Source organism: Lemur catta, chromosome 1 (assembly GCF_020740605.2).
Source record: "Lemur catta isolate mLemCat1 chromosome 1, mLemCat1.pri, whole genome shotgun sequence".
NCBI classification, from domain to species: domain Eukaryota; kingdom Metazoa; phylum Chordata; class Mammalia; order Primates; family Lemuridae; genus Lemur; species Lemur catta.
In genome coordinates this window covers 281,179,030-281,195,401 of record NC_059128.1, presented here as the reverse complement: position 1 = coordinate 281,195,401, position 16,372 = coordinate 281,179,030, and the positions used below count along the sequence as shown (strand labels likewise).

At 45.1% G+C, this 16,372-nt stretch overlaps 1 protein-coding gene across 1 annotated transcript in view; it reads left to right on the top strand.

Moving 5' to 3' along the window:
- DSCAM (DS cell adhesion molecule) overlaps positions 1 to 16,372 on the top strand; it is a 718,109-nt gene that overhangs the window by 631,001 nt on the left and 70,736 nt on the right. The window contains exon 20 of the mRNA XM_045558333.1: positions 5,954 to 6,087. Coding sequence (XP_045414289.1) covers positions 5,954 to 6,087 — 134 coding nt within the window. The remainder of the gene's footprint in view (positions 1 to 5,953; positions 6,088 to 16,372) is intronic.

The window sequence follows — 16,372 nt, the reverse complement described above, 5'->3', positions numbered from 1 at the left end:
ATAATAATGAGTTTATCTCTGAGATTCACAGGAAAAGTTCACTAATTTAGAGATGGCAAGGAACTGTGCCAGCCACTTTTGTGGGCTCAGTAGCTAATATAAATGGGCATTTGAGCAGTTTATAGAATTAAATGCAATTTTTTTATCTGGTTGAAGAAGGGACAAAGGCTAATCATCAGAGAAGAAATGCTTCATCAAATTAAGACCACAGATCCTCTTTATACTTCTAGGAGCTTTGTAATGTTGAAATTTGGGTCACACTGCCAATTTCAATTAAACTATAAAAATATGGATGGATTTCTAGTATTAATGAAAGGACAATTGCCAACACTTATTAAGTTCTTCCTTAGTGAGGCACTATTTTAGGCATAGGCTGAAGTTTTGGTGTTTATCAATGTTCTTGCAAGTAAGGAATGATTAATACATTAACAACAAACATTTGATTTGAGTCCTCCATGCCGGACACATTTCTTATACTAGTCTTTCTAACCCCAAGGGACCTAAAGGTTTAAATTATGTTATTAGGTCACTGGTCATCCTAAAAAGGGAAATTTTATAATTAATAAAGACAAAAAGTTTGCTTTCATAAGGGATTATTTGCAATAGAACTATGTGTTTAGAGAACAAGTCTCCTGTGCTTTAAGCAGTTTCTTAGCTTCTACCTAAGGATTCTTGGGCTCATAGACATATCCTCAAGTCCATGAACACAGTCTCAGACTCTCAGGTCCATGGACATAGTCTCAGATCCGTGGACATATTCTTGGGGTCTGTGAGAATTGCTCAAGTTTCAGATTCTCTTCCCACAACTGCTCGATCAATGAGAACTTGTAGCTCTGTTATTGCTGCAAGAACATGAAAGTTGATTTGGTGATCTGGCTTTCTGTTTTTGAGCACAAGATGACTCATCGGGACTTTTAAAACATTTGTAAAATCCTAATACCCTTTTATTCACTGATATTATAATCTGAGCCAAGCCGTAGTGAAAGAGGACACAAACAAAATGCAATCTATTGGTTTTTCAATTGTTATTTTCATTCTGCGGGCACGAGCTAGTTTCTGCCTTGATCCCTTTATGCAAAAGTAAATGTTGTACATGTATAAATACAGATAGTTGTGTTTGAGCTCAAATATTTTCTGAGTACATCACTAATGCACGTGGCTCTGAAGGCACATGTGAGAAGGCAGCCTGCAGGTAGAGCACGTGACCTCTGCTCTCTCTACACCGTCAGTTAGCGATCTCTTCGGCAGGATATCTGAAAGTAGAGCTAAGAGGGAGCAAAATAAATGGATACTAGGAAATCTCTGAATCCTCTGGCCACCCACACCTTGAACCATGCGTCCCCTTGAAGGCATGGATAGCTTGCACCTGTGGGTGAGTACTCAGGCGATTATGTGGCCACACCTTGGTAGACCTTGAAGGTGATGGATTGTGTGTGTGTGTTTGCATACCCAGCAGCAGTGCTGCCCCTCAATAGACACAAAAGGCATCGTGCACCACGGGAGGCCTGCGTTGGATTCCAGGGTCATACGCCTGTGACAGCATGCCCTGTGAAGTGGCAAGTAGACCAGCAACACAGCAGACCAGAATGTCCTAGCAGAGATTCTACCATGTGGCTTTCAAAAATCCCTCTATTGCAGTGGTTTTCAAACTAGGTTCCTACAAGACCCAAGGGTTCCTGAGCAGGGCTCAGAGGTGCCCAGTGGTGAGAGGTCCGGTGGGCGACTCCATCCTCACCCCCAGTCCCACTTTAAGAAGAGCCACCCCACTGCCACTGGTGTTAGCTACTGGTTTCCCACCGTATTTTGGTTAAAGGATCTGTCTATTTAGAAGAATGTTTGGAAGCCACTGCTGTAGTGAGCACAGAAGCCAAAAATGTTGAAGTCTTGTGGACATGGGACAAGAAAAGGGAGGTGTGTGCATTGCTTGGCGAGATGACAGCTGCGAATGTGGATCTGTCCCTCCAAGACAATGGCATCTGTGAAGAGGCCACTATGCAATTTGGGGCTCAGATGGACGTGGTTACCATGGTGACTATGTGTACACACACACCCCTGCCTGCGGCTCATCACCAAGACCAGAAACATGGTGATGAAAAAACGGCTGCCCACAGTGCCTGTGTGGGTGTTTGGGCTGCTGTCTGACAGTCATACTTCAAACCACTGCAGTACTTTTTCAGAACACTGACTGTGGTGTTTTACATTAAGATCGTTATTAGAGGGCTTACCTGCATGTATTCATTTCCTGTGCTGTGTAACAAACTGCTGCGGCTTTAGCACCTTACAGCAATACCAGTGTGTTCTCTCACTGTTTCCAAGGTCAGGAGTCCAGGTCTGGCTCAGCTGGGCCCCTGCCCAGGGCCCCACAGGTGAAATCAGGGTGCAGGCTGGGGCTGTGGTTTTGCCTGGGGTTGGGGTCCTTTCACAAACTTCCTGGTGATGGCTGGGATTGATTTTGTGGTAATGGGGGTGACGTCATCAGCTCCCAGGGGCGGCCCACCGTTCCTGTCACATGACTCCTCCGCAGCATGGCCATCAGGAGAGTATCTCTACAGCTTCCAGTCTCTCCCTGACTTCTTCTGTCTCTGACCTCCAGCTCCTTTAAGGGGCTCATGGGAGTAAATCAGGCCCACCCAGGAAACCATCCTTTCTGTTAATTTAGAGTCAAGTGAATCGGACCTTAACTGTACCTGCAGAATCCCTTCATCTTTGCCACTCACGTGACCAGATCGTGGGCATGATCCATCCATCCTAGTAACGGTACTGCCCCCACTCAAGGGGAAGGAATTACCCGGGTATGCACACCACAGGGTGAGGGTGTTGGGGACCACCTTAAAACTCTGCCTACCTCACCGTAGCTAATGGAATCATTTACCCCTATTGAAGATCCAGGATGTTCCAGACCCCAGCCCAGGCACTGGAGACAGGGCAGAGAACAGGATGGGCATGGCAGGCTTGCAGGCTGGTGGGAAAGACAGACATTGACAAATTACTCCTGAATAGATTATGACAAGTACAATGACAAATAAGAGTCTTGAGAGAGACCATGGAAACCCTCACCTAATCTAGGCTGGTGATCAAGGAAGACTTCCTGGAGGAAGTGATATTTGGTAGAACATGAGAGATGAGTAAGAGTTGCCAGGGAAAAGGTGGAGGGTGGGAAAATATTCCAGACAGAGGGATCCCAAGGCCCTAGATCATCATGTGCAAAGGCCCTGCGTGGTAGAAGCAGACCACTCTCAGGGACCTTAAAAGGAGCCCAGTGTTGGGAGCAACACCAAACCAAGGGGAGAGCCTGACAGCAACCAGACGTGTCCACGCAGAGCTCTAAAGAGCTCCTCAAATGACAGTGCAGGGAGAATTCTGATTCTGGCTCTTGCAACTGAGAAGATGGCTGGGACACTTCTTGAGGTGGGGGCAGGATGGTGGCAGGTTTGGGAAAGAAGATGGTGAGCTGTCCCGTGGACACAGTCGGCCTAAGGTGCCTGGGAGACACTTCGTGGAGGTGTTCAAGGCAATTGGACATATGAGCATCTGCAGCTCAGAAGTGGGGTCTAGGCAAACTGGGAGGACGTAGAAGGGAGAGTTCTCTGGAGGCTACACTCTTTACTGCAATCAGTTAAACCCAGAGTCAGAAATTCACTCCACGATGGAATTCATGAAAACTGCCCAAACTTGCCTGAACCTTCATAAGAAAAAAGCAGATTACCAAGATGTAATGTGATCACTAGGAATGTTTCAATAAACTCTATCCCAGGCAGACCATCCTGTGCCATCTCTGTCTTCTGCAACTCTCAATATCTGGTGCTTATCATCCAACATTGAGTCACAAAATAAAGGCTTGTATCCTTTACAGTCTCAGGAGATAATGATGGTTATTAGAGATGACAGCTAGAATTCATTTAGTGCTTACTGTATACAGAGCCTCAAATAAATTATTTCATGAACTGTCTTTTACGATCCTAACAAAATAACCATAAGTAAGTACAATTATTGTTCCTGCTTCATAGATGAGGAAACTAAGTTTTATTAGAGCAGTTAATTAACTCACCGCAGACATAGAACTCAGTGGTAGAGCTGCCAAAAGCAGGGGTGAGGCTCCAGGGCTCAGACCTTTAACCATTATGGTGTAATCCAAACCAGTACTAAAGTTTTCAATTCTAGCCTTGAAATGATAGGCTCCACAATCCAGAAAACTCTTCCAGAATAGCCTTTTCCTCGAAGTTTCTACACTATTAATTATAAAAAATTCCAGTAATCCTACAAAGAAAGATTGCACAAGATAGGTCATAAATCTGTGGGTGAGGAGCCAGTGGGGGTTTAGACAGTGCAGTCAATAGAGGCCCCTCGATCCCATGTGATGCAGACGTGTTGACAGAAATAATCACTACAGCAAGGAATCGCTGAACTTGACAGCGACCAAGACATACCTTAAACACTGCCTTTTAACTTCAAACACATAAATATGTATTTATTCTCTAATCGTTCTCAATTCAAATGATCCAGGATCATTCTTTTAGCTTTGGGGTGAAGAGAGTAGAGTTCTGAGCCATCTTTCATCCCACAAACTGTGTTCATCGTGTATCCTCTGCCATTTCCAGCATTTCTCGAAAGTAGAGTAAGAGCATTTGCCGGCAATCTGTTTGCTAATAGAAAGCAAGACCATGTCTTGATTTTTTCCATGTGTCGCATTCTTCTCGGTGGTCTTGACCACTAACCTGAGTCAGTTCTCGGCAGAGTTGTTGGTGTCGTTCAGACTTTGAAGAGTCAAGGTGACAATTGTGAGACAAACATTCAGCTCCAAAATATTTACTGAGCAGTGAGAAACTCACAGACTCCGTCAGGGGCTCACAAGGGACTTAGACTGGTTTGAATTTCGAGGCCTCCATCAGGGTGGGAGCCTCCCTCCATGCGGACAGTTAGACCAGGCAGGGACAAAGCGAGAGCCATGAGCCTTACCTCGGTGGCAGATCTGACGTTCTCTCCTCCTCTGGGTCTCACCCACCTTTTTTCCATCCACCCTCTTCAACCTGAAGACAAAAGAATGGGAGGAGGGGACGTGCATTCACTCTCACTCCCCAGCGATGCTTAACATTGTTACCGCAGAGTTCTGCTTTCCCAGATGCTTTACAGGGGCCAGTCTGTCATGTACATGGACTAAGAATCCCTGGCACAGAAGTCCGTACTCATTAACCACATTTCCACGCCTCTCCTGAGCCCAGAGAGGTGCTGTTACCAAGTGTTTGGGGAGGGTGGGGTCTCTGACGGCTCTCGAGCCTCTCTGAACATCCCCAGTTCATTCAAAGCCAAAACTGTAGCAGAGGTACGAGTGACCCAGAAGAGAAACTCTCCAGCTGCTCAGAGGCGGGCGTCACCAGGGACTCAGGGGGGTAGGGAAGCTCCCAGGAAAACAGGGACTGGACCCGAGTGTCTTAGTTCTTAGGGCCACCCTACCGAGGTGTCACAGACTGGGTGACACCAACACCAGAAATGTACTTATCGTCTCAGAGCCCTGGAGGCCAGAAGCCCAACATCAAGGTGTCTGCAGGGTTGGTCCTCCTGAGAGCTCAGAGGGAGGGGTCTGTCCCATGCTCCTCCCTTTGGCTTGTCGGCGGCCGTCTTGTCACTGTGTCCCCATGTCCACCTCGTCTTCCCTCCATGCATATCTGTGTCCAAACTGCCCCTTTTTATTAGGACACCAGTCGTACTGGATTAGGGCCACCCTAATGACCTGCTTTTAACTTGACTACTCCTCTGTAAAGCCCCTATCTCCAAATAAGGTCACATTCTGAGGTGCTGGGGGTCAGGACTCAGACACATGGATTTGGGCGACACAGCGGAGCCACAAGGCTGCTCCTTGCAGAGCCGACCAGCGACACAGGAGCGGGGTGGTGCCAGGGAGCGTGGCCGCGGGCCGGGCAGGTCCCCTCAATGACTAAACACGCGGCTCTTGCAGTTCCAGGTCCTCCCGCGGGCGTCAAGGCAGCCGCGGCCTCTGCCTCCATGGTCTTCGTGTCCTGGCTGCCCCCGCTCAAGCTGAACGGCGTCATCCGGAAGTACACCGTGTTCTGCTCCCACCCCTACCCCACAGTAAGTTGGTAAATAACCCAGTGCCTTTCACGCATTTTCCAGAAACAGCTGCAGGTGCCGGTTTGGGACAGGCTTGCTCCTTTGTTTCCCACCTGCTTGGGTCTGGCCAGCGGTTTGATTTCTCCTCTGTTGTCTCCACACGCAAAGCAAAGCCCTCATTTACACCTCATGGGAAGACACAATCCTGGATCATTAGAAGGGACACATTGTCGAGAACTGTTGTTTATTTGGAGTGTTCCCACCGAACTGCCAGCAAGCGCACCACAACCGGCACCCAGAGGCCTTAATTGTGCCTTAATGGAGAGTCAGTGGACAACACCTATTGATTTTCCTGTTGGACCCGTCACTGAACGCAGTTCCTCTCCCTCCCCACCCCCCTTCCCTCTGCCCTGCCCCTTCCCCGCATGCCACGTGGCACACGGCAGCAGGCAGACTCCCCTTTGTGAGAAATGAGGGGCTTTAATGCACTTCTGTGACCCTAACAGTTACGGCCCTCAGCCCAGGTCACTGGGAAGGGGTCACTGTTTCAACGTGTGGCACTTACCATCCTTCATGTCATCACTGCTGAATAGTAATTATAAAGTTATACGGTTTCTGAACCAGATGCAAATGCATACCACAAAGGGAAATTTTAGAAAAAGGAAAACATTAAAATGGTACATCAAAATGGATGATGCCTTCATAGAAATTTTATGACATTTTTCTAAGGGAGGCGCTGGGTCTGGTTTTTCTTTGTGTCTCCTGGCATCTGGCATAGAACATGACACGGTTAGTCACTCGGTAAGTGTTTGTGGAGTGAATACACAAACTAACTTTGTTTCTATTGTGAAATATAGATAACATAAAACTTACCATCTTAACTACTGTGAAATGCCCAGTTCGGTGGCCTTAACCACATTCTCATGGTTGTGCAACCATCACCACCATCCGTCTCCAGAACTCTTTACGAAACTGGAACTCTGTCCTCATTAAACACTGACTCCCCATTCCCCGTCCCGCAGCCCCTGGTGACCACTGTTCTCCTTTCTGTCTGCACGAATTTGACTATTCCAGGGACCCCACGTACATGGAATCGCATGCACCTGTCCCCTAGCGACAGGCCTGTTTCACGTACACACTGCACTCGTCCATGTTGGGGCATGTGTCACAACCTCCTTCCTTTTTAAAGCCGAACAATATTCCCAAACTAATTTATTAATTAATCTTTTAAGTCCAGAGTCTGTGGGGGCCCCTGAGGCCTGGTGTCCCCAACAGCCAGTGTGAGTGACAGTGGGAGCCAGGGCAAGGGCTGAGTGTGGCTCTCGTGGGTCCATCCCTCTGCAGCAAGAATGAAGTTGTGCTCCCCGCTGCCTGGCGTTAGCAGCAGAGCCTCTGCCTCGCGAGGGCAGACTTCAGTGTAAAGTGGTCAGAGCTGGATTCCAGAATGTTTGTGCAGGTTCCTTATTTGGATTCAGATGTGCTGTTGATTCCCACTTGCTGAATCCTGCATCCAAGCCCAGGGGTGCAAAGCAGTGCAGACACAGAGGGAAAACCCGGCAGTTCCCTGAGGACCCCTCAGTGCAGGTTCTGACTTCCTCATTAGCCCCGACCTGTCCCCACACTCAAGAGAGACGAAATGATTGCTGGTGTAAAGAATACTAGAATCTGAAGGCTTCTTTATTTTTATTCATTCATTCACTCATCTCTTTGCTGTGGGGCTCACATCTGTTAGTTCGACTTGAACAAGCTGGAAGGTGACTGGCAGGGGACAGGGAACGCCAGCGGCTAACTCTCAGCCCATCCTCCCAATCCCATCTTTATCTCTGCATGAAAAGTCCCGACCTGGCTTACTGGAAATGCATCCTTAGTGACTGATGCTTACCTGAGGAAACGCCCGTTTGGAGACGTCGTGTGCGGGAGCCCTGCCTAACAATGACACGCAGTGAAACAGGAACAGTTACAAATCCTGAGAAAGAATCAAACAGGCTGCAAGATGGAGCAGAAACCTCTTCCCAGGGATTCCCGCTGTCTCCACACACAGCACAGTAGGACCTGACCCACCAGCACCTCCTCAAAAACACTCTTTCGAAAGTGGCAGTAATGAGATCAAACCAACCAGAAAGGGTGAAAAACGACAGAGCTTCTATCCGGGTGCCTTTAGACCCTATTAAAAAATGCTACAGATGTAGAAATAGAATAGTCACAGGAGTCTGTGGTTTTCTATGCCCTTTATTGGGTTTTGAAAGGAGAGCCCAGAACCCCGGGGCTGTCCTCACTACAGTGACCTCGAATCCGTCATATCCCATCTCTGTGGCCACATTCCTACTCCTCTATTTCGGACATCCTTTAAGAACACCAGACCTAGTTTTTACATAAAATAATACCATTATGAGTCAAGATCAGAGAGAATAAATATAATCCTCTTCAGAGGTGAGTACGTGTAAATCCCATATATTATTCCATTTTAATATGGAATGAACAAGAAACTATAAATTACTGGAAAGGGAGATTTGGTTTTCATCTTTAGTTTCTGTAATTTAAGTTAAAGTCAGAAAACTGGGTGCTGTCCCGTTTTCCACGGCTCCGCATCTCTGCCTATGTGCCAGAGTGAACACCAGAGGGCAGCCCTGGCTCTGTGCATGCTCCTCGTTCATCAATCGGACTTTTTTCCCCTTTGAAATGACTTCATAGTCGAATGTAGAACATGGGAGGATAAATCAGGACACGCTATGCCCTGCTATTTGATCTTCTTTATAGGACTCCCTCAGCTAACCCCGCCGACGACAGGATCCCCCGATTCCTCTCCCTCCCTTGCAAAAGGACCTTGTTAAAAGGCAAAAGCTTTTTTCTCTAACGTGTAAGATATACTGTCTAATAATAGGTATTAATTCCACAGTGTTATCTCAGTTCAGCTTAGTAAAAGACATTAGAATTAGAAACTTTGCTCATGAACAGACAAGTTAAATCAATTGAAAATGAATCTGAAGAGGGTGGTCTCAAGACGGTGCTGAGTGGACGATGCTCCTCTCACCACGAGGGTCCTGCACGTGCCATGAGACATCAGCCTCCCCGATCAGAGATTCCAACAGCAAAATCTCAAACCTCATTTGATACGGGATCTTATCCACATAAATTATAGATTCTATTAATGTTAACATATAATGATTTGAGCTATCAGTTCACAAACTATTATAAGCAATGAAAATCCAAAGCAACAAGATAACCTGTTAAGGCCCAGGTAGAAGGTGGCTAAACTGCATTTTCTTTCTGACACTTCTCCATATGTAAAAACATCCTGTGGAAAATTACATACACACACACATTGAATAAGCACTAGGATACAGAAATTGTCTACTTCACAATGCTAAGCTCATTTACACAGAACTTAGAAATGTAAAGTCAGGTAGTGCAGACTTCTCATTAATGAAGAATGAGAATCAGAAGGCATAAAAATCATATCAATCAGCTGTGATCCACGTGTTATCCAGTTTCTGCACATAGCAGGTGGTCAATAAATGTTGCAGAGTGAACAAATGAGAGCATACCACAGCCCTTCTTATCTAGAAGACGACTTTGGGCAGCTAAACTCTCCACAATGTAGCCCACAACTTGGAATTAAACAAGTCTCCCGTGAGCCCAGGAAGGGCCCAGGCAGCAGGTGTGTTTGCCGCCCAGACTGCCCCTGACCCCTCTGACAAAGCCGTGGAGGGCTGAGGACAAGAGGGGGCTTCAGGGCACCAGAAGTGCTCAGAAATCTCAAGAAGCAAACAAGGGCTATGACATGGAGTGGGACAAGTAGCAGCTGACATGCGCATCCGTATTTACAATGATATTCATCACGATGTCCATGTCCCTCTCTCAGAAGTCACTATGGACCTCAGGCTGTAAAATTCCTTTACCTCTTCCTAGTCTCTCCCTAATTTATTTAGTTTCAGCATAGCACACTGTTACACAGATATTAGCTTTTAAAATCCTTCCCTTCTTGGCTCCTATTGTTCTCTTGTTCTTTCCCCTCTGATGTCCCCTCCCCTCTGTTCTCAGCCTCACGTGTAGGCATTTCCAGGACTCTCCCTTTATCCCCTACTCAAATTCTTTACTATCTCCATCAGTTATTGACTCTATTCTCATAATTTAACTGTCATCTGAAGTTGAGGAGTCCAAATTTTTTCTCTCTAACTCTGGAAGTCTTAGAGAACTGATCAGTCCTGTATCTGCACTTTCCTACCAGCCATATCCCGACCACGACCCCACCAGAACTTCACAGTCAACACTCCCAGAACCAAATTCTTTCTTGCCTCCCCGTTCTCTTCCTGTTTCCCAGCTTGGCTAATGATCTAACAGGCCTTTTGTCCTCTGACTTAGTGTTACCTGTGGTTCCTCTCCTCCCTCTCCACCGCTGTCTTGTTGGTTACAAATCATGTATCCATTTATACCACAAATACGTGTAGGGCACTGCTCTGCACCGAGTACCGAGCCAGATCCCGAGGCGCATGGACCACAAGGAGCTGAGTTATGCCGTGTGACAACTAAGCCTAAACCTCAGCGATTCCCACCGACAGTTGGTTTTGTTTTTCTTTCACGTTTGTGCCCATTGTGGGTTCGTGGTAGCTCTCCTCTGTGGCTCCGTGGTACCTTCCACTCCAGGAAGGGCCCAAGCAGGTTTCACGAAAGAGGGAAAGAAATCCCCAGAGGGTCCGAAGTAGCATCAAATGCTCCAGCACAAATCACTGGGTGAATTTGTCGCATGGCTTCACTCAACCACAAAGGAACTTGGAAGTACAATTCAAATATACACCCAGAAGTTCTAGGGGGGGGCAGAAAATGCCACAGATTGTCACCCTTCTGTGCAATGTGGCAAAGGACACAGCAGTCGTGTGTGCAGCGTGGCACAGGAGCATTGGCTGAGGGCTGCTCTGACATGGGGCCAGAGATGGTTTCTCTGGACACATTTGTAGCCCTGGCTTGCAGGAGGAGAGGAATTGTAGCTGAAGAATCAGGGGCAGGACGGCATATTTTGATGAGAGGAAATCTGCAAAGTGACGTCGTGTCGTGGGGATTCTCTCTGTGCAACTTCTTAATCTTCTGCTTTCCTTTCACGCCAACTGCCATTGCCTCGGCTCCGGTCCTCACCTGGGGATCCAAAACTGAGAAACTTTCCACTGCCAGACTCAATGTCCAGTCCATTGTCCACATCCCTGTCATAAGTATTCTTTATGGCTCTGAATCTGAGTATGTTATTCTGTTGTACGCATTTCTTGGATGACTTCTCACTGTTTCCCTAAAAGCATTCAAAATTCTCAGTATGACCTATGTAGGTTCCACAGTCCAGCTCTAACTCTTGTCCAGTTTCATAGTCTACTAACCTTCTTCCATCCAGTATCTCAGCCCACCATGACACACGTGTGTGTGCACATGCATGTGTGTGCCTGTGTGCACATGTGTTTTTGTGCATAGTATTTAAAGATGCTGTACTTTTATTCCACTATTTTTGAGGACTGGCTATCTTCTAGCCACTGTGCACTAAATGCTTTATAGCACTGGTTTTCAAACTTGCTTTATCATGATCCATGATAGGAGATATACGTTATAATCACAATCCAGTGCACACACAACAGCTACATAAGCAAAACCTACTACATACACATGATGTTCTCTGTTATTTTCTGTTCCATGGATTTTTTTCTATTCTATTTTATTTCATTTTTTTGAAATTATTGCTGTGTTCCACTAAATTGCTTCTAGGAGTCACATTTCAAAAAATACTTCTTTCCGTCAGTTAATTCTGATGACTACCTTATGCATGAGGTGCTGTTACAGTTACCTGAATGTTACTGGTACTGAAGTGGAAACTGCACAGTCTGGCCAGAGTCAGGCAGCTCAGCAAGGGGAAGGTGGGGTCTGCAGCCCACAGGGGGCTGAGCTCAGAGTCCAAGCCCTTCACTTGGCCGGCCCACCGCCTTCCCTGGGGAGCCAGCTCCATCCCACCTCAGTGGTCCCCATCATTGATTTTCAACCTCGCTTTGCCATACCCATAATCTCTTGCGTTGTCATTAGACATGGGCACGGTTTGGCCTCCACAGTGGCCCATCGGTTTCCTAAGTGCAGGAACCGTGCTTAGTGGCTGTCAGGCCTTCACAAAACCTGGTGTTAGGGTGAAATAGTGGCTGTGCAGCAAACGCTGTGTTGAGTTAAATTTTACGGATCATGATCGTGAGTCATCCAAAAGAGGTTAAGCTGTATAATGAAGCCGCTGCTTAATAAGGCAAGAAAGTGTGTTATATACTTTGGGATGCTTTGTGTCCCAGAAGGATTTAGATCACATGTCTGTGCTTTTAAATCACCGGCAGGGAAATCACTTTCCATAATTCTATCTAAATGACCTAAAGGTGGATCTCCTTTTTTTTTAATAATGGCAAATCTGAAAATTATAGAGATACCACAGGTTGGCTTAAAATAGACAATCATGTTCCATTTATACACATGTAATTAATCACGTTCATGAGATCTTTGTCGAATCCTTCTGCGTGGGAGGCCTACGCTCAGCCCTCTACGCTCTTGTGATCAACCAAACTTTCTCCCGCCCTCAGCATCCTGTCGTAGAATCCTGCGGCTGGAAGAAGCCTAGAAAAATTTCTCTGAGGCAAGGCTACATCTAAGCATCCCAGACGTATGAAAATCTACTCTGGTCTTATAAAAATTCTCGGGAAGTATATTCTTAAAACTTCCTTGCAAATACCTTTGCATTTCATGGCCAATTTTAATGGAATGTGGTTCTAAAACTTCTTTAAATTTTTCATGCTTCTATTTACATCTGTTTATTAGACTTCTATTCTCTGAGAGAGTAGATTGGAAGTCTATGTTATCTTTTGTAAGCTCTTCCTTAGAAAGGGTCTTCTTTCCCTTTTACCCTGTCCCTGGTGAGCTAGCCAATAACTGCTCAATCTTTCTGTGGGATATGTATTTTAGTTTTGTTTGCTTATTGGCAAATAGATTAGGCAGGCAATCCTGTGAGACTGGGCAGTGCAGTGGCACGATCACAGCTCACTGTAACCTGGAACTGACGAGCTAAAGCAAGCCTCCTGCCTCAGCCTCCGAACAGCTGGGGCTACAGGCGCATGGCACCAGGCCCTGCTGATTTGTTTTTTTTTTTTTTTTCTTTTGGTAGAGACAGAGTCTCACCATGTTGCCCAGGCTGGTCTCCAACTCCTAGCCTCTAACGATCCTCACACCTGGCCTCCCAAAGTGCTGGGATTAGAGGCATGAGCCACGGCATGGTAAAAATAAATAAATAAATAAATAAATAAATAAATAAATAAATAAATAAATAAATAAATAAATAAATAAAATAAAGGCACCCTGAGAGTACAGGTCATCTGCATTTTGACCAATTATAGCAACTGAATGGCCTCACCTGATGCCCAGTGAACTAATCACCATTTTCAATACGGAAAGACATTCCATTTCTGCAATGGGTCAAAATGCAGATGACCTGTACTCTCAGGGTAGGGGAAAGCTTGGCCCAATCTTGTCATTTATAGAGCAAAGGAAAACAGAAGCACATATTCCAGTGTAGTTTTTGTAAGAAAACAGCCCTAGAAATTTCTCTTGAGGCCCGTTCTCACAAGATTACCTGCCTAACTTGGCAGACAAACTGCCCGTATGCATTCTGGCTTTAAGACGGCGTTCATTCAGACCCGACAGCCCGGCGTGCACCTCCCTGAATGCACTTCTCCACTGCTGCCTACAGCTTTATGAGTATCCACAGATTCTAATATCCTTTTTGAAAAAAATAAATAGACTTTAGAGTAGTTTTAGGTTCACAGCAAAATTGAGCAGAAGGTACAGAGATTTCCCAAATACCCTCTGGGCCCACTGTTATCAACATCCCCCACCAGAGGGTACGTTTGTTACAATTGACGAACCTGCATTGACACATCACAATCGCCCAGAGTCCGCAGTTTACATTAGGGTCCCTCTTGGTGCTGTACATTCTTTGGATGTGGACACATGTATCATGACATGGATCGGCCACTATAGCATCGTACAGAACAGTTTCACCGCCCTGAGGTTCTTCTGTGCTCCCCCTTCCCCTCCGTCCTAACCTCTGACCTTTTCACTCTCTCCATAGTTTTGCTAAAATGCCTTTTTGATTAATTACCTTACGGAGCCTTTGAAAGACTCTTCTCTTTTGGGCCTAGCCTGGCACAGACATGTTGTACTATTTAAAGAAATAAATTGGCTTTACATCATTTTTTAACTAAGACTAATGGAAATAGCTGTTTTTCCAATACTGTCTATTATGTATATAGTATTTTTATTACTAAGAATAGTCTTGCTCGCTAATTTCCTTCTTACATGTGAGAAGCTATGTGATGCTAAACTAGTTCTTTTGTGCAGAATTTATTGAATAGGTGATAGCAATCAAGTTAAATTAATAATGCACTTTTGACACCCAGGTCATTTGCATGGCAGGTGGTGTGACATGGAGAAGGGGTGAGGCGCAACTGTAGCAAAGGGAGGTTATATTGTGTTGGAAAAAGGATACTGTAATACCTGCCTGAAGGCTAATTGGACGGAGCCTCTGATTCTAAACGGTAGCACCAAGAAACTAGTTTCTTCCATGCCTTTTCTGGATAGCAACTTTAACATACTTGCAAAACATTATAATAATAATTTTTATATTTGGAGGGCCAAAAAATCAAATATTTTATACGTGAAAAGCTTTTTAAAAAGTAGTCAATAATCATATATGTAACAGCAGCTACAGTAATCTCAGTAAAGCTCAGAAGAAACCACCAAAATTGACTAGGACAAAGCAAATAGCTCTAATATGTCACTCTTCTTACTAACTCGGCCTCTCCAACCCATGCCTGTAGGAAGATCTCTGCGCCATGACAGTATCTTCTCTTAGAGATGGAAATCATGAAATAAAATGAAAATTGCATCAAAATGCATTATACATAGGAATTTTAAAAATCTTACATTGATTCAGCAAACTTCCTATTCTTAATGGAATCCAGGCCATTTCTCTGCTACTAACTAGAAAGAGATTTTATGTATTCTGAAAGTGTCATTATGCTACAATTAAAAGAGCTATCTGTTTTGTTTATTCTGCTTTGGGGGAGGATTTTTTTTTTATCACGGCTGTGAACATGTAATCTATGAAATCACAGCACTCAAGATTTTTAAAAACTGCATGTTAGTAATTAGATAGCAGGGCTTTTTAAAACCCCGTATTTCCTTGATAGAATTAGTTTTTCATTAAAAAAATTAATTGAAATTTTTAAAAGTAGAATTCTTTCTACATCAGACAGGCAGAATAATTTGATCTGAGCAACCTGTGACTTTGTAGTCATTGCTTATTATTTTTTATTGTATTTAGATCATTTCTAAGTCATTATTAAACTCAGCTAATACAAGAATTTTTTCAGTCCTTTCTGCTCACTGGCTAGTGGGACCTACTTGGGCAATGCTCAAACTAGGATCACTGGGGAGTTTAGTAGAGCGAGGGGCGAGGCAAGTCCCTTCTTAGCCAGCCTGACCCCCAGGGAGACAGTAAGCACCTGCAAGACCACAACCCACAGTGGAGTAACGGCAAGGGCCATAAAAGAGAATAAACGAAAAGCGTATATGGCCCCTGATGGAGGGTCTCCAGAAGGCTCTCCAGGGCTTTGCAAGTTCAGCTATTGAGCTAAATAATGTGAGGGGGTTGGAAATGAATTCAGCAATCACTGGGTAAACATCTAGTTTTATAGAAACTATCAAAGAGCATTTGAAGTAGCTCATCACAGCTCATTGTATCTTATCTGCTGGTATCTTAAATATAAAAGGAAAAAAAATAACACCGATGCCACAAGGCAAAAATAATTGTGGGATGAGGTAGGTCTGGAAGACGCTGCCCCAGCCTTTTCAGGGTTGACATCGAAGCACCGGGGAAGACAGACTTTCCAGCGAGCCTCACGCTCCCGTGGCCAGCACACTGCTGAGTTCCTCGGAAACCCATGAGCCCATCTGGCAGACCTGAAGCAACAGCACACATTTCAAAGGCAGAACACTTGAAATGTGAGCGGTCTGGCTTGATGTCACAAGATTTATGCCACTATCTGCATTTTCCACTCTGGATACAGTTTTAGGAAGGCAAACATGTCAGAAGTCTTGTAAAACCTTGCTATAAATATTTCTAAAATCAAATATATGAAGTTTCCATTTAGTTTCCCAGGCACTTTGCAAATATTAATCCATGTCCTCATCTATGACAGGGATAGTTTTAGAAAGAGAATGCAAATGATTTTATTTCTAGACTTTC